This window comes from Chrysoperla carnea, chromosome 4 (genome assembly GCF_905475395.1).
Source record: "Chrysoperla carnea chromosome 4, inChrCarn1.1, whole genome shotgun sequence".
Taxonomy (NCBI): Eukaryota; Metazoa; Arthropoda; class Insecta; order Neuroptera; family Chrysopidae; genus Chrysoperla; species Chrysoperla carnea.
In genome coordinates this window covers 5,445,496-5,464,833 of record NC_058340.1, presented here as the reverse complement: position 1 = coordinate 5,464,833, position 19,338 = coordinate 5,445,496, and the positions used below count along the sequence as shown (strand labels likewise).

Sequence of the window (19,338 nt, the reverse complement as noted above, 5' to 3'; positions counted from 1 at the left end):
TAACTTAATTATCCGTTTAACTGATAGCCAAGCCTTTTTACCAAACGGTGCCGTTTAACTAGCGGATTGAATGATATTCAGCCGTAGCGTGTAATAAATACAACATTTAATGAACTGGCCGGCTGATGCTTAGGCCTTTCATAAAAATATCATTTGTCAACTCAAGTTAAATTTCCGTGTCATTTGAATTCGCAAATAACTTTGTTTTGAAAATAAGCTCATCTATTATTGCGACATTGATTCACGGAAAGCTTATTCTACATTTTTGGAATGACTATAGAAACTAAAGAGTGACTGACTTTCCACAGTCTCTCTTAAAGAAATTTGACTTTCTGAAATTTTGTCGATATAGTTTGTATCTGAGTATTGAAACTCTTGCCGTGAAAACCAGTTTTTAATAGTATCATACTTGGTTCCAACTTTTTATCACTACACTCTTCCCTTATACTTTCTTTTGCTTAAACGCAATCAAACTGTGAGAAACACTAATAATATTTTTGCTTGTGGACGCCATATTGAGACAGTATGTGTATTTCAGCGCCAGGTAACAGAAAGTGGAACCAAATTTAAATGACTAGGTTATTTGCCTAGTTGTTTGATTGAATGGCTGAATATTGTTCAGGCAACTAGTTAAACGGCACCGTTTAGTAAAAAGATTGTTAATTGAATGGCTAATTAAGTTAGTTAGCTGCGATATCATATATTTTTATATCATTTTATTAACGTTACGATTCAAGGAGTCTATTGCAGTCCTCCCGTTCAAATAAGTGATGGTTTTTTTCAAATGGCAGTAAAATTTTCTACACGATAATTGTTTGAACATACTGGATGTATTTGACCTTATAATACTTATTTCAACGCTAATGTCTGCGTGTATCAGTCAAATACTCTGTTAGTAAACCATGTGCGGTTATTTTATCGGGAGGACAGTTATATTCCCAAATGTTTATTATATAGTAGCTCTATGAACTATTATACAGTTCCACAAATGTTTACTTTGAACTAAAATAGCGAGCTTACTGTTTGGCTATCTGGAATCTGATATCCAAAAAATAAAAAAATAAAAACTATGAAATACTGTGAAAACACTCTTTAAATATTGGTACGCGTTCTAAGTTCAATGTAGACATCTGCGACTTTTTTTAAGTTTAAAATTATTTAAATGATTGTCTATTTTGTGCCTCTTAATTATACTCTTAAGCTTGTATTTATGAAAATGCCTTTCTTCCTTTAGAATTTATAATGTCTAGAAAATTATTGGGTCACACAGAGAATGATCTGTTGCAGAAGGTAACGCGGTTTAATTATTGCAGAAATAGATACAGTGGCTATCATAAAACACAATACAGAAATAAATATTTCGAACGTGGAACATAACTTCAGACAATTATCTTGCGGAATAATGTAAAGGATAGAGGTAAATTGCTTATAATTCAACAACCCTGGCTGGAAAAAATATTTGAAGAAAGAATAAGTCTTAATAAGTTTTAGAAACTCGAAAAATCTTAGAAACTTTGAATAACCCTGAATTTCTCAGCGTTTTTCAACAGTTTAATTTAGAATTATCCAGACTTATTTTTCTGAATTAGATAGCCCAAAAACGTTGAAAAATTCAGAGTTATTCAGAGTTTCCAAGACTTTTCAGAGTTTTTAATACTTAAGTATTAAGACTTATTATTTCTTCAAATATTTTTTCCACCGGGGAGATTAAAGAGGCTGATATAGAAGTGCAAAATAAATTGGAAAATTATTTGGAAATTTGTATTACTATTTGTTATTGGTTATAAATTGCTCGCTGTGACAAATATGATGGTTTTGTGGTCCTACGTCCCCCTCAGGATTAAAGTACATTAGTCAAGTAAGTCATTGGGCAAAACGATTACATCTGCTTGCTCGCTCGACAGATCTTTCTCTGCAAAACCTAGCGCTTAAGCTTATAAAAATAGATTATTGTATTTATTTATTACTTAAAATATAATTATTTATTTAAATTTTAAGAAATATTCCTTTTTATTATTATACATATCTAAGGGACCTTCAATAACAAACAGGTGACTCTCAGAAGATGAGTCCCTATTTTTTCCAGAATAAAATATTAAGAATAAATATTAATTTGATGTAGTAAATTAAAAAACTATATTAACTGTATCAAAAATTTTATATAAATAAAACAAAATCAAAAATCTTTTTTCTTTTTAGAATCAAACCTTTTTTTACGATTGCCGTTTGTTCAAGAATTCGTTTTCACTTGAATGATCAACATTTGCTGTGTCTTTTATTTTTAAAGATATATGCACACTTCAATTTAGAGATCATGCAAAATTCTTTCCGTAGTATGCCCAGAAAAGTAGTTTAAAACAGTTCTTTATTTAAAAAAAAGGAATGTCTCTTTATTTTCTCTATTACTTAAATATGAACGAAATATTGTACAGAAACCGAGCCAATAGTGCTATGGACCAATAGTTTTTAAGTATCAGTTTGGTTTTTTTTAAACATTTAGCATTTTAAACATAAATATAATTTATTAAGTCTTAGATAATTCTACTTATTTCAAATAACTGTTAAGATTTACTATTAAAAATCAGATTTTCTCTTTTTAGTTTCATTAATTCAATACTTGCATCCAAACTAATTTCAATTCTACTTATTTTTGGGTGTAAAAATTAGTTATCTTACAGGATAATAATTATTGAGACAAGCATTTGAAGTTTCAGAAATCAGACAAGTAGCCAGTTGTGGCCGGATATATTTTACACATTGACATTTTTGTACGTACGTACTGAATCAATCTCATGTGAATTTCAGTTTTCTGTATTGGGGACATACCTAGTTATTCACATTATTAATAAAAATTAAACATTTATTTAATATAAAATGAACATATAATAATCAAAAATTAAAGAAACTAAACTGTACATATAAATAAATGTCTCGTGACCATCTTGGCTGGGTATTACTTATCCGCTCGCTCTTCAAAGTCGTGAGATGAGTAAATTCTACCGTAGCCGCAACGACACTAAATAAAATAGCTAATACGTTCGTAAAACTTCGAATATGGTTCCCAATTCATTAATAAACAACAAACACGCTGTATATTTAAATGTTACGTGGCCATTGTGGCCAAGTATAACTTACCCGCGCGCTTTTCATAGACGTGAAACTTCACCGAGTTATGCTTTGAATTTTATAAATATAAATCTATAGTTACTCCATATCTTCAAGTGGAAGTTAATGTTGATACTTATGATAGAATTGAATCAGTGGAGCTAAGAAGGATTGATTTCTTGTTTATATTGACAAATCTATTTTTATATATTGTTAAAATCTCACAATTTATATAAAAAATAACACAAATTTATTTATACAGGATGTTTGGTATAACGATTTAAACTGTTTTGGAGAAAGTATATACGTTTGTCAAGTAAAATCTTTGATTTGAATTGAATTGAATGGTTATATTGCAACTCCTAACGTTTTGTAGATATTATTATTGTAGTTTTTTTTTTTTTTTTTTTTTTAAATTACCGCTTGTCTCTGGAACTTTAATGTTAAGAAAGACTCTATCTAGCGATGTAAAAAAGAACTATGTATGTTAGCTCGCATAGATATACAGAATGTTCGATTTACATCTAGGCCTATAAATATCACGAGTATGACAGACTAAATGCGTCAAGCAATGTATCTAAGTGAGAGGTATTATATACATGTGTTGAGTTTGGTCAGAATTGCTACTATATATATTACAGAAAAGATAACTACAGATGTTGGTGCGTCGTACCAAACATTCCGCAAATTAAAATTGTTAAAATGCTGTGATAAATTAATTAAACGATAAAGACATTTTAATTTATTTTCATATAAATTTAAAATAAATATTACTTATTAATGTTACTCTCAGTATTTATCATTAACATTGCTAAAAAAACACACTTTTCACGCGCTTACACGGAATGAAATACACGTTACAATCTTGGGCGGTAATGGCATTATCATGGGTATGCTAAAATACTTTAAATTAGAAATATTTACCGAAGTAAATAGTCTATTGGGTGAATATCTTATGAGTTGATGACTTTGTGCAAAGACTTCAAAATAACATAGACGAAGGAGTTTCAAATTTTCAATTACGTAAAATGAAAATTAAACAAATGTCATTTTGTTAATTCAAAAATTTTTCCAAAATCCTCAAAAAGCGGTAGATTAAGGAGAAAAAAAAATTGTAGAGTGTAGGAAGAGTAAAAAAAGCACAAGTTCTAGCGCTAAAACATGAGACCTGGTTACCCTGTCTCTATTAGCCTACAGATTGTAATGATGTATTTCTTCACTGTATGATTTATTTATATTTTTGACTTTTGTTTCTAGCTACTTTAGAAATTATTTTGTATAATTAATGTTTATCCATCAATTGTTATTTAGGGTACCTCTGTAAATTTATATTTTACTAATAAAGATTATTTGCGTTTGCTTACTTCTGGGACCATAATGGATTATGAAATTAAGAATACGAAATTTTTAATTTTTTAACACTTATTTTAGATATTATGATACAAGATAAATTTAGTCGAATTTCGGGTCATTAACACAAGTTTCAATCAAAATAATATATTTCCTAAATTTTTAATTAATAATACAAATATAATTACAAATATTACATTTATTCAAAAAGTATCAAAATACAACTAAACTGCGTAATATGAATTTCATGTAATAATCAACATTTATTCAAGTGATGTGTTATTATTCGTTAATGGAAAATTAATGAAAATATCGTAAATAATTTTAAAAGAGAGCTTCCACATTACTTAGAAGATAGTTATCACTATCTCTATGCAGCATTGGCATGATCTAATAACGTACCTATGAAATCTCTTATCTACTCCCGTTTTATATACAGTAGGGGAAAGTGCTCTATAATGATTCCTTAGGGTAAAATGATCCCTCGTTGTTTTCAGTGAATCATTAAAGCCATCTAGTATATTTATCGATAGATGGCTTTCACGTAATCAAATTAATCGTCCAACAAAGATTTATGGCGATGTATAAGCTATTTTATATTTAACAGGAGAAATATTAATTTCACTGCTTATGATCTATGGTAAGAGAAATTTCAACGTTAAATTTATTTTTTGTGTTAGTTTTCGCCGGCTGGTTCTTTTACTCATGGCGTCTGTTAACTTTTCATAATATTATAACACATTTTGATAGGCGTGTAATAAATTTTAAGGTTAGTTTAGGGTCATTATAGGACACCTTCCCCTACTATGAATGGTAAATTAAAAAAAAAAAAACATTATTTGAAATTCACATTGACGAAATCGAATAATTTATCCGGGCTATGGAACTGTTCGAGAGTTGTAACTCAAATATTCTTATAATACTTTAATAACGAATTGTCTTTTTAGTTTTTATTAAATAATGTAAAATTAAAATAGATGAAACACAGCTACAAGGCAGAAAAGAATTGTTGCAAATGAACTGAAGACACCCATCGCTCCAGCACCCGTGCATTTGTCAACTTGACTAAATAATTTGTCATAGTTTCTTGCGTATTTCGAATTGGGGTCTTTTGTTTCATCAAAACCAAGTATGTTGCTCTGAAATAATTAACGGTTTTATTAATATTATACTAATAGTTGCTGAAAATTGTTAACATTATTCGGTTTGAATTCGGTTCACGATTGCTTGCGTTCGAATCGAATATACATTCACAAGTATTTCTGTAATCTAGATGCCTGCATTCATCCATTTTTTTTAAGAATATGTTTTCATTTAAGAATATGTTTTCCTAACTAGGCAATTACTGTTTACTTTATATTTAAGTAAAGAAGGCCGCAATCAAAAATCACACAATGGAATGAATAAAAAATTCCACAGTTATTTCAATTCAATCCTATTTTCAGGAGCTCACTTAACCAGGTTCCACTGTATATCTTGAGATATCGATGTTAATAAACTTTTTTGTCGTCATTTTTACAATTTGACGCTGACGCATAACTTAATTCTACTTTTTCAGCTGGATTTAATTCAAATTTGACGCTCATACAGCAGGCGTCAAACGTCATCAAGAGGTTACATCGTTAGTGTTTTTTACTTAGGGGTATAATAGCAATAAAACTAAAATTATATCTCACCTTAAATAAAACATCTTCATGATCGTTGAATTTAGAAAACACAGACATTGCTGAGAACTTTTTGTTGTTTGTATTTTTGAAAGCACTTTGGATATCAGCTAAAAGTAACTCATAAGCAGGATTGTTTGCGTCTTTAGGTCTGGTAACCGTTTCACTATCAACAATAGCGCTCAATGCGCAATTTTCATCAACATTGAATCCCGTACTTGCTGCCAACGTATTGTTTGCGCAGAGTACACGATAATCTGAAGAATTAGTAGCATCTAAAAACAAATATAGGAAAGTTATAATTTCAAATTTCATTTTGAAAGAAACATATTAATAAATTCTGAATTTTAGATAATATTTAGACAGTTACAATGATTGGAGATTAAAAGCTTGACACTACCCAGGTCAAGGGCGATATTTCGAAACGATGAGAAAATAGTGAATACTTACTTATATAAAGTGACTAAACTTATTTTGCGATGTGCATTGTCAATTATGAGAGATTTATTAAGGTTTCCTCATTAAAGTGAGTGGTACAAATGCCCACCATCATAATATTTAGAATTATAAAGAAATAAAATCGACATTCATTAGCTAAGTAAAAGTAAAAGTAGTAGCAAAGATTTAAATACTTTTCCTTAAAATTAAAATTAATTCTTACCTTGTACTTCTGATTTATCAACAAGTGCAACGTCTCCTCCACCAAATGAAATACAATCCAAAGCTCCTTTATCGCCAAAGAATCTATTTGATATATCTGCTGCACAAGTTGCTGCACCTTAAAAATGGTCAAATTATGTAAAGAGTTCATGTAAATTTGTAGCTATTTCATCTCACCTTTAGACAATTCAGTAATTTGACATAAAGCGCATAAGCGATCTGAGTTTGTTTCAGCACTAATACCATGATCCTTATCACGAGCACCCGGCACACATCCATCATTGAAAAAGGTACTGAAATCTCTGCCATAATCACATAATTTACTTTTTGCATCTCTGGTTAAATTAGTGCTAAGTCCCAATACAACTGCTGATATAAAAGCTAAAACATATCTATATTTTAATAATAGTTTATAATCGCGAAATTAAGTAACATTTTAAAAGATGAAAGGAATCAGAATCCATTATATAGAGCAATTTACCAAAAATATTCACGGTTTCCGATTGATCGACGTTCAAATTTTGACTTGAAAAACATTCTAAATTTGATCACGAATTGTTTCTAATTAATTGTATATTATGAAAAACAAAAATTTCTTTTGTAGTTAATTTGAAATATTAAATTTTATTAAGTGCGGAAAGTTATTCCAACCTTAAATGTATATGAGTCACGTTTCGCCACTTTGTTTCATAAAGAAATTAAGTAACACCTCGTACTACCTGTACTTTGTAAAATTTAATTTACCTAATCCACCATATTCTGGAACACATACATTCTTCCCTTTTAAGTCTTGGATTGTTTGATATTTATCGGAATCTTTATCTTTGATAACCGCAAGAGTTAATGACTGTTCATTGGTGCGATGATAGTAAATTGGTTGTAAAGAATAGGACCTGTGAATTTAAATAATCGATATACTGCACAATTTAATAAAATCTAACTATGATAGATTCTTACAACATTAAGTACATAAACTGAGCATCCCCTATCTTTCCATACAGTGAGAAGTGTGCCTAACATCTGAGGTTATTGGGTCCGCTAGGGACATTCATCAAAAAAATACATTTATCAAAAGAATTGGGGACATTTATCAAAAAAATATACATTGAATTTAGGGGCATTTATCAAAAAAACATACATTGAATGCCAAATTTTCATATGACGAAATGTCTTAAAAGATTCTTATCACGTATCACTTTACATTTTTTCTTACGAATTTACAATGACAAGTATGACAACAACACTTCGTTTTGATATCTCTATACCGTCGCACATGATGGATTTGACCTAAGCAATTACCTCAGATGTTGGTACGCTCGTTTGGCGCTCAGTCTATGTAACTTAATGGTCTAATGATTGAGTTCTTACTTGCGAGCAATATATCCGTAATTCGAATCAATACTAATAATATCAGCCCTTCCTTTGCTAATGAGTTTGAAACAATCAATAGTATTTGCTCCCAGTTGACAGGTTATTTCTGGTCGAATTCCAGTTGATATCATAGATTTACTGAGCCATTCACATTTATCTTGTTCTTCAGTAGTAACAGTACACCATTTAAGATTTCTTTTACATTTATCTTCACTCGGAGATGGAATTTTTCGAGCTAAAAAAATTTTTTACTTATACAAAATTTTCTTTGATTTGCTACTAGAAATGAATAATTTCTAAATTGAATACCATTTTTGTCTTCTAAATAAGCAACGATGTTATTAGTTGTATTTACTTCAATAATTTTCTGATTGCTTGGAGCTAAAATTGTTCTTAAAATTTCAATCCAAATTTTTTTCGCTGGTAGTTCAACATCTATTATTTTGGCTTTAAATTCATCTTCAATTTCACTAAAATGATTTATCATGAGATAATTTTTGATTAAAACACGTAATAATACAATTAATAAGCCAGAAAAAAAAGTTTCGGAAGTGGAAAAGTGAGGAAACACCACCGATTTGAATTAAACTTTTTGTACCGTATAATCAGCCAATTTAACCTAGTCAGGGGGGCATAGGGCCCCAGCGGGAGGCATATGTAGCCCGAATTTTTTTGAAATGCTGATTTTGGCTTAAATTTGCCAACTAGTTGGTATTTTTGGTCGCTTAATACGAATCCGATGTTATTATACTAATTCTGGCTTACATTCCAAAAATCTTGCCTTTTACCCGAAATTCCACTTTTTGGCACAAAAACGGATAACTAAGTATTTATCTCAGGATGAATTTTTGTTGACTTCGAGTTGAGATATAGTAACAAAGTAATAACACTTACTTTCGAACAACAATTACTGGCCATGGTTGTTTGACCCATGTACATGGATTTACTGTTGCTACCGGTTGAACACTACCATCTGGGCAAAGGTATTGATAATCGTTGGGATCAGCTTTTTTGACTGCAGAATTTGTTAATCCAAAATAAGATTTAACATGTTGTAAGCTCACATATGCAACGTCTCCACCTAAGTAAGCTAAACATCTCAAAGCATCATGATGTGGATTTTTATCTGTTGACTGATATTCACATTTTTCTTTATTATCACACAATTCGCATAAATTCTTATATTTATCTCCTGAAAGGTACAATATTATTATTATTATGTCAAGATCTTATTTCATTATCGAAGATTATGGATGAATGGCACAGAATGACCTTCCAAACGAAACAAAAGAAAACAAAATCGGTTCATCCGTTTAGGCCCTACGATGTCACAGATAGACAGACAGACAGACAGATAGACACACATACATAGCTTATAACTTAGCTTATAGCTTTTTTGGTTCGGAGTTTAAAATATAAGTGCATGGTAACGTTAATAATTTAATTTGACACTTGTACGTACTTAATTGTTTATCAATTTTCTCATTATTTGGTACCCATGGACCTGGTCGACATGACTTTCCAAAATATTTAGCTACCGAACCAACTTCATCTTCAGCTGCATGACTATCTGATGGACCACATTTTAATGGTACAACAGTATTTTCAAATTCAGTTAATACACGTTTTGATACTTTTTCTTCTAAATCAAAACCTGGATGGCAATATTGTTTATTGGATAGACTTTTTAAACCACCTTCGAAACTTTTTTTCACAACAACCACAGATTGGAATGCAAATTCCTCTATAAAAGTGGAAATAAATGTAAATAAAATATAATGAAAAAACAAGAGAAAACAAACAATTGACTGAGTTAATTGTCGAAATACCATGTATGGAAAGTGTTGATTACTCTGTCTGATACTATAACTGATATAACCATAACATACATACTATACAATTTTGTGCTCTCACGGGTAAACAGTGATGTTTACGAAAAAAAGTTGCTTAATATTTTATAAGGAACATTTTTTACATTTAAATTTTTGTTCTATCTCTAACGGTTTACAAGATAGGTCCTACGCAGCAAAGACCCAAATGACCTTATGACTCCTTAGAAAAATTCGAAAAAAATTATTTGTTTCGGAATTTGATGAAACTCAGTTTATAAGGTAATTTTGACCCAAGAAATTAAAAAATCGAGTTTATTTGGCGATTGGCCGAGTAATTTTCGAAAAAAACGATATTTCGGATCGATTTCCAGTATTATCTCGAGAATTATTCGCCCAATCGTTAAATGAAACCGATTTTTGTATTTTTTGGGTCAAAATTACCTTATAAACAGAGTTTTATCGAAATTGGAGACGATAAATTTGTATCGATTTTTTGCAATTTTTTCAAGGGGTACCCCTTAGAAAAATTCGAAAAAATCGTAAAAAATTATTTGTTTCGGAATTTGATGAAACTCAGTTTATAAGGTAATTTTGACCCAAGAAATTCACAAATCGAGTTTATTTGGCGATTGGCCGAGTAATTTTCGAAAAAAACGATATTTCGGATCGATTTTCAGTATTATCTCGAGAATTATTCGCCCAATCGTTAAATGAAACCGATTTTTGTATTTTTTGGGTCAAAATTACCTTATATACAGAGTTTTATCGAAATTGAAGACGATAAATATTTTTAAGCGTTACAAACTTGGGACTAAACTTAATATACTATGTATATTTCATATATACATGGTATAAAAATTAAATTATGAATAAAATTTTTACCGTTTATATCGTCTGGATGACGAACAGATGCAACAACTTTAACAGTATCATTTAATGCTTTGGCAGCTACTAATGCTTGTTCTGGCGAAAATACTGCAACGTTTGCTTTTCCATTTTGTAATTTAATTGCACAGTTTACACTGAAAAAGATATACAAAACGTAAAAAAAATAATAAATTTACAAATGTCTATCGTTTGCATAAAACATTATAATTACAATCCTTATCCTTGTCCTTACTTTTATTATAGGTGCGAAAGTAACATTGTCTGTCTGTCTGTATGTTACGTAATCACACCTAAACTACTGAATCGATTTAAATGAAATTTGGTACAGAGATAATCTAGACCCTGAAGAGATAAGTTTTTAATGCGAAAAAGGGCTGTAAGGGGTTGAAATAGGGATTGAAAAGGGTGGGCTTCAAAAACTAAAAAGTTCAGCATCGATTGAGCTGAAATTTTGATAAGATATACAACCAGCTTCAAGAATTGTTTTGATCTATTTTTAATTTTCGAGGGGTGGGATGTTGGAGTGAGAAAGTGGGCATGAACATTTTAATATTTTTATATATATCCAAGTGAGATATCAAATAAAAGAACATGGTGTGTAATTAATATTTACCTGTCAGGTACTTGTATACATTCGGCACTTTGTTCTTGTTTCACTTCTTGGCAAAGACTTGGTGGAACCACATCTTCAATGGCGCATACATTAACTAAAATAAAAAAAAAAAGATTGTAACTATCAATTAAGTAAGTAGAGCATCTTAAGGAGACCTCAAATTAGACTTAATTCACTCAATTTTATAATTGATAAGAGACAGAAGAACGAACTCTTTAAATTAGAAAAATGTTCTTTGTAAAAAAGTTTACAGAGTTTGTCAAAAAAAGTTGTATTTTTAGTTTTTTCATTTGGCTTTTGCAGTCTTGATTTTAGAGTTTCTGTACCGATTTGTTAGGAATTTTTTAGGAATCGGCTTGATTTTGATCTTAAAATAATCTTAGGTAACTCTGTAGCTCAGAATGTAGGTATATCGTTAGAAAGTGTGCTAGGTTTAAAGAAAATAAACAACGAAAGTGGACTAAAATCTATGCTAATGGGTTTTTAGGCTTACTGACCACGATTTTGCTGTGAAAATTGGAAAATGTTGCGCGAATAAAAGACGGTTGATTGACGATACGAAATGGATACCGTACGGTAATAAAAGAAAAAAGGTAGACCAATGCGTACATGGCAAGATGATCTTAAAGCTTTTTTTTAAGGACAGGAAATTCTGAAAAGGATATTTTGAAATCTATGGTAAAACTTCGGACTATTATTATCAAATAATAAAGTGTCAAGGGAATAATAAAATAAGATAGTTTAAGTTTTCAAAAGATATGAAAAAAATTTCAGTGCGATGGTTATTTTAGATGATACATGATATTAAATTCAGAAGTGTCAATTTTGCTTAGAAAGTCAATATCTTGGTCCAAGAGGTCGTACAGCAAAATCTCATTTTCAAGAAAAGTAAACAAGTTTTCGAGTGGTCTTAAGAAATTTGTTGAAACAGTATTTTTAAAATTTTGATACGCTTCTAAACTTTATATAAAATTTAGGGATAACATTTGTCACCCTTTCAACCCTCCTAAGCGGCAAGGGTTGATAAAAATTTTTGAGCAACAGATACTAAAATGTACAAGTTTTCAAACTAAAAAGTACAAGTTTTCAAATGAGCTATTGAGGTTCTAAATTCGATGATTTTTCGCAGAGATGCAGCTGCTTGAAAATTATTTTCTGAAAAATTTTAGTGTAACTCATATTTCATCCGAAAGAGTCTCAATCTAATACCATTTTCTGTCATTAAATGATTGATTAATAATTTATTTAATGTTTTCAGAATTTTTCAGAGATAGTTTTCTTTCATATATTCTTTTTCTGAATTTCAAACTAAGTATTCAAACTAAGAGTTGCAGAACAGATTTATTTCCACAAGGCAGTTGGCACAGTGATAAATCCCTTGACGTACACTTCTTACAAAATAATTTGTTTTGAGCTATAACACAATTTTATCATTCCAATTATTCAAAATACATGATTAGATAATCAATGAGTAATAGCTTTCGTTAGAAGCAATGTTGTAGGTGCACTTCAATGTCTCCAAGACTATGACTAAGTAATTCTAACAAATAGGTATATAAATATACTTATAATATCTTATAATACAAGCTGTGATGATGACCTTAAGGCGCTATATCGATAAATTTCTGATTAAAGTAATATTTCTAAAACTTTTTTAAGTTAAACAAAGGAAGATTTGTTTATTTTTAAGAAGTGAAGGTGCCCTATTTTATTCCAACCATGTCGGAAAGGGGATGTGAACTTAAAAAACTAAAAAGACACGCTTTATTTCACTAAAAAGTGTTTTTATGCCAAATTCAAAGCATAGGGAGCCTGATGTTTGCCAAATCAGCTAATATAAAGAATTTTTTTTTTGTTTTGAATATTTTATTCGGGTTTTAACCTTAACTTAAATAGTTTTTTTTTTAATTTCCACCGACTAGTTTTGGAGAAATCTATGAAAACATATCATCCAGCTACCGTTTTCCTATAAGACCAATATTAAATATGCCTACTTTTGAAGTCATTTATTTATTTAAATAATCAGGCAACCCCCTCCCCCCATAAAATTATCAGAATTAATTTAGTCTTAGTCCAAATTCATAAAAAAAAATCAAGCTTTAATCCAAACATGCCCTGGCGCTTGTATATCCTTGTGGTATTTCCAGTATGGTATTTGCAGTCTCTATGCTTTTAACTACGGTAAAATTAACATTTCGACAGAATTTATTTTGGAACGTATTTTTCCATTTAACTATTCTCAAACGTTAGTAATTTAGTTACTCATGTATTTTTAATTAGCTTTTTGGAGTGACAGGAAAATCTTTCTATCAGAAATTTAAAAATACTTACAAAAATAATGCTTATCAATTAATATTTTCATAAAATACATTATTAAGGTGTGTGTGTGTGTGTGTGTGTGTGTGTGTATTGTATGGATTTCCTTATCAATAAAAAATTTTATTATGCAAGTCGAATAAACAGATATGAAACGGGAAGAGCAATCTGTTATATGTGATATGAAGAAAAATTACGGGGATATTCTATAGTTCTTTGTAAGCTTCTAAAAAAATTCTACAATAGAATCAAAGACCCTCCTGATAATATGAAACATGTTTTACATAGCTGGAAATAAACATGCAATTTCAATAAAATTTTTTAACATTGACATTTTCTATGTTCAGCTTAATTAAATTTCGCACCTTTTTGAAAGGGTTCCACGAAAAATGTAGTAAAAAGGCTGACTAGGACTATAAATATTATCAAAGATAATAAATGAGAACTTTAGGATATTTTGAAATAAATTTCAATTTTAGGCCTAATTTTATTATATAATTATTTAATAATACTCCAATTTCGACTACCAAGTATTCATCAATCAGTATGTTACTCGTTGCTAATTTGGTGGCGAACTGCACGAAACTGGCTAGGACTGTCTGTGTAAAGTAATTATTTGCACGTGTATGAATGATTTAGTTTTTTTTTTCAAATTGCGCCTGTTGTCCTATTATCAATTTATTTAAAATATTAATAATTGAATCAATATATGACCACATTTTCCTATAAATGACACCGCCCTAGTTACACATTGATATATGTGTATTTTTGTTATCTTTGGACTTTGGAGATTAGTCTATTAAAGATACGATACTTAAAAAATACCTACTATTCAAAATTATTATTATTAATTATATTACTATTAAAATTACGAATCATTACCTCGTAATTATACTTAATATTATTTCTACAAAATACTATGTCAGCAATTAACTACTGTGTTCAAAATATTAATTTTTTTTTATTTACCTAAAATTTTTGTTCACAAAATATATGTAATTGACTACCAATGGTTATCGAATCAATAGTGAATAAATTAATTTTACCATTTACCCGTCTTATTTTTCGAAAATTACTCTTCCAAAGATGATGAAATCAATAAATAAAAGAGTTAAAAAATTATTAGTGTAAGTTATTGTGTTTAGTATTGAAACAATAAAAGTTATATCTTCCCAAAAACTTTTTTTATTCTGCTTTTCAGAAGAAATCATGAAAGCAAAGAAAAATATCAATTTGAACGGTAGTAGTATAATTTATTGATAATCTTTAATGTGATTTACTTTCAGTTTTACAGTGGAACCTGATTAAGTGGGCTCTGGATATGTGAGAAATCTCTACTAAGTTCTAATAATTATAAAGGTGTTGCGATATTGTTGCATTAAAATAAATATACCTATGTTAGTTGGAATAACTGAAAACTACTAATGCATACTAATCTAACATTTTTAATATTGACCTAGGCAGTTTGCTTACAAACATTCGGATTTCTTCTCCACCAAACTGGCTATTTGGGAAACTAAAAAACTTCTCTAACAATAAGTTGTACAAAATCCCACTGTGAGCTCTCACTGTACCAAAACTGTAATATAAATACAAATCCACCTTGAAATCGGGAGAGGTACATTACCGCCGTCTCACACTCGGTGTATTAAGATAATTTACTACCTAGTTAAATAAATCATAAAAATGAATAATAATATTTATATAAAAATTATAAATAATTAAACAATTTTGATATTTATAAAACATTTTTAAATAGATTTTTATAAAATATCATTCAGTATTTTAAACAAAAGTGTACGAATGATCGATGATTAACGAAATATACAACATAAATAAAATTCTTTAGAATACCGTTCAGTTAAAATTTAGAAAACCTTATAAAAAAAATGACATGACATTTTCAAAACATGTGTAATTATTACATTTTAGCATTTGTCCTTCATCATTATTAATAAATAATGTCAAAAATAAATTTGAAGGAAGAATACTAATTAGTTAGAAGCCACTTTTACTAATGTAAAACAAAGTAGTATCTGGGAGTGTTGAAGGAAACTTTGGGGCGCTGAAGTAAATTTTATTTTAATATTAAAAATAACTATTCTTATTTTTAAAATTTTTTTTTAAATATTTTAATTTCTGAAATACTAACTTTTATCATATTTCGAAAACTGTTGCTTCGAAGGAAATTTTTTAGTGATACTTTTTATGCAAAATTAACTTACAAAGAAATTTCGTATAAGTTACAACTGCAATAAACTTAATAGTTTACGAGATATTTGAAAAACCCATTTTCACGATCTATGTCCTTGAATAATTTTTTTTGCGCACATAATTTTGCAATGGACTTTTCATGGGTCATTTCTTGCATTCGAATAAAGATAATCTCCATGAAAAAACTTCACTTGAATTTTTAAAGCATAAAAATCTTTATTTTCCTGGACTATGTAGTAAAAATAATGATAATTTTTTCTGTACATAATGGATATCTTCTTGAAGTAATTATAATTTATTATGATCCACACACAAATTAAACCTAATTTCTAATTTATATAGTCATCATGTGACATAAAATGGCGTTGAAATTGAAAAATATGTTTATAAAAAAACATATATTATGAAAACGTTAAATTGTTATCAAATTTTTTAGGTGTTTTAAAAAGATAACGATGTGATAGGAGAAGAGTAATTCAAATAATATATATACATATATTTTTAAAACTAGGTGTGGAAAAAAAATAGGGCTGATTTCATTATCAAAATATTAAAATTATTACATATTCAATTATTTAATATTTCTATTGACTATGAACTTTTCTCATAAAGGGTGTGCAAAAGTATGGATACACATAAACAACTCTACCTGTACACAGAAAAAATTTTTCCTTAAAATATTTTTTGCACTTGAAAAAAAGGTAAAACTTTTGAGACAAGAAACACGTTCATTGGACCAAGAAAATTTTCTAGCCTAAAGTAAATTATATATTTTTCATAGAAGATTCATTGTCCTTAAAAAAATTAAACTTTAGTTTGAAATATTTTTTCCATAAATTTCAATATTTAGAAATTATTTAAACTAAAAAAAAATATAAGCTTGTTGTTTTGGCAAGCCTTATCAGGGTTGTAAAGGGTCAGGAAAAATCATGAAAAAAGAGATGCAAAATTGAAAGAAAAGACTTTTCAAACAAATGTTTAATATTTTTTGCCAAAAAAAACTCTCCTATTAAGTGAAATTTATAAAATTTAAAAAAACCCAGACAAATCTTTCGGGCGCGGAACCCTAAACTCGCACTTGAAACATAACTAAGAACATTCTCCATTAAATTATCTTTTAAACGAAACAAAAATTATTAAAATCGGTTGATTTGTCTAGGTGCTACGATTCCACAGATATCTTTTTTGATTCGGGGTTCAAAAATATCAGAAATATGCGTTTTCATTTAAAAAAAAAATGTAGAAGTTGATCTTCTTTTCATCTTGGAACAAACTTGCAATATCCACAAAAACTTGAATATAAATCATTTTGGATATATTCACATTCTGACTAATTCTTCGGCTGTGCCCATACTTTTTACCCGATACTTTTACTCGATGAAGTCCATACTTTTTTACCCGACTGTGCGATGTAAAGGAGTTTTATATGTTTATCGGTCCATATATGCATGAATATGTGTTCGTTTTAGGCACACTAGAGACCAAGAGACCATGAGCCGATCTTGATGATTCTAACGTCGATTGTTTGGTTTTAATCTCCCAAGTGTTACTAAAGATATGGCAGTAAGGAAAATTCAATATGGCCAACACCAGACTTTGAATAACTATTAAAAAACAAATCGAGTGACGTAAGAATTATTAAAATAGGCGTCTGGTCTCTAGAGCGCCACAGAGAACTAAACATACAAATAAGAAACTGAAAACGAAAGTCGGCGAATTATGGTAAGCGAGGTATCATTCAAAAAGTATTTGAAAGTCCTAACTAAAAAGTGTAAAATAAAAAAAACCCGAGTGCTTTAAATAAAAACTAAAAAGAAAAAAAAACAAGTCCAGTAGCTTAGTAGGTTACATAGCGACTTAACAGTCGGGATTCATTAAAATCTATACCGGCTGAAATTTTCATTCCGATAAAATGAAAATTGTAGTTTACTGTAGTTTAAGGAGTTAACTATGATCAGTGTTCTTTCTAAATTATATGAAAACTGAAAATTAAGGATTTATAAATGAATATTTCCTTCGAAGAATGAATTGTAATACGTATTAGTACCTGACCAATACTTTAAAATATTACCAAACAAAGTCTAACCGACATTGAAGTGGCCAGAGATAGTATAATCGCTTTTATTTAGTTAGGGTTATGATTTATCAATAACAAACGATATAATTTAAAAAAATAAATATTAAAACACTCTTATAGTTAAATATACATTTTAAAACAAGTGATCCAAACGCCGCGCCGTGTTAATTCAAATAAAATAGCCATGAGGCTGCGGCGACCAAAAACATTTTTTTTTTTTTTGGTAGATTAAAAATCTAAAAAGTAATCTAAATAATCTTAAAAGTCGGCGCGCATTAATGTTATAAAATAAATAAAAAAGAAGTAAAAGTTTTCAACCTGGTCTAATATGCGAGGCCGATACATTTTACTATCCAATAGTAGCTTAACTTTTCCGCCTTCGTAGCCGTAAGATAGAAACTGTGCGTATTTTTAACTTAACTCTGGATTAAATTGATAAAAACATGGATTTATTTATAAAAAATGTGAAAAGTAATTTGCCGCGTTTAGCCGAACTAAGCAGTAATAATTGTGTTCAGTTAGTACCGGCACTCTATCGATAATCCATTTTATCTTTAAAATATATTACCTAATTTAATTGAGCAATACTGAGCGTTAATTTCGGCTGGACGTAGCCAAATACAGTAAATAATGTGAGACGATCCTTTTAATTAAATGTAAACCCTTTTTTATTCGAAACATTCGTCGATTTTCCTTCAAAATTTTTAAGTTTAAAAAAAAAAATTCAAATAAAAACTATTTTTCGGTTTGACACACAACAATTTTCTTTACGATAACTTTCGTCTCATAATTGCACCAGACAACTCGTATATAATCAGAGTAATTATGGAAAATAAAATGACCTACCCTTGAGATGAAAATGATATTTCAAGGCTATAAATATGGATTCCAAAAAATATACTTACATACAGTTTGTCCATATGAAACACTAACAATAATTGATAACAATAAAATAATACTCAGATTCACAAATGATAGCGCCATGATTTTCATTTAAACCGCGGCCGGTACCTACTACTAAGTGAAGTTATATGTAGCCGCCAACTGAACTAATAACACACAACAACTTACTAAAAGTGAAATGAATTGAATGAAGTATCCGTTAATAAAATTTCCATACCACCGTGTGTTTGTTATTTCCTAGAGAAGAGTATACTCATCACATACACACTTCAAAAAAATGGTGTTGATTTTACTATTCACCTATAAAATTCGACTGATAAGTGATAACGCATTATCGGTGTATGA

General features: G+C 29.3%; 1 protein-coding gene across 2 annotated transcripts; it reads right to left on the bottom strand.

The window, feature by feature from the left end:
• Window positions 1-4,636: 4,636 nt before the first annotated feature.
• Window positions 4,637-19,252, bottom strand: LOC123297870 (transferrin-like). Of its 2 annotated transcripts, none has more exons than XM_044879679.1 (12): window positions 18,996-19,252; window positions 11,484-11,577; window positions 10,865-11,004; window positions 9,613-9,894; window positions 9,045-9,342; window positions 8,460-8,620; window positions 8,148-8,385; window positions 7,524-7,672; window positions 6,957-7,160; window positions 6,781-6,897; window positions 6,132-6,394; window positions 4,637-5,594 (listed from the first exon to the last, which is right to left on the bottom strand). In XM_044879679.1, exons 1-12 carry the CDS (start codon window positions 19,081-19,083, stop codon window positions 5,424-5,426), a joined length of 2,205 nt encoding a protein of 734 aa, XP_044735614.1. In that variant the 5' UTR covers window positions 19,084-19,252; the 3' UTR covers window positions 4,637-5,423. The 2 variants fall into 2 exon arrangements, with proteins under 2 accessions (XP_044735614.1, XP_044735615.1); XM_044879680.1 differs by having other exon boundaries at window positions 6,781-6,891.
• Window positions 19,253-19,338: the final 86 nt, after the last annotated feature.

Excerpts from the sequence above, each read along its gene's own strand:
- LOC123297870 (XM_044879679.1), bottom strand. The coding sequence starts at position 19,083 with ATGAAAATCATGGCGCTATCATTTGTGAATCTGAGTATTATTTTATTG. Across the intron at positions 11,005-11,483 it reads TGTATACAAGTACCTGACAG|TGTAAACTGTGCAATTAAAT; the intron begins GTAAATATTAAT and ends TATCTTTTTCAG. Across the intron at positions 8,386-8,459 it reads TTATTTAGAAGACAAAAATG|CTCGAAAAATTCCATCTCCG; the intron begins GTATTCAATTTA and ends AAATTTTTTTAG.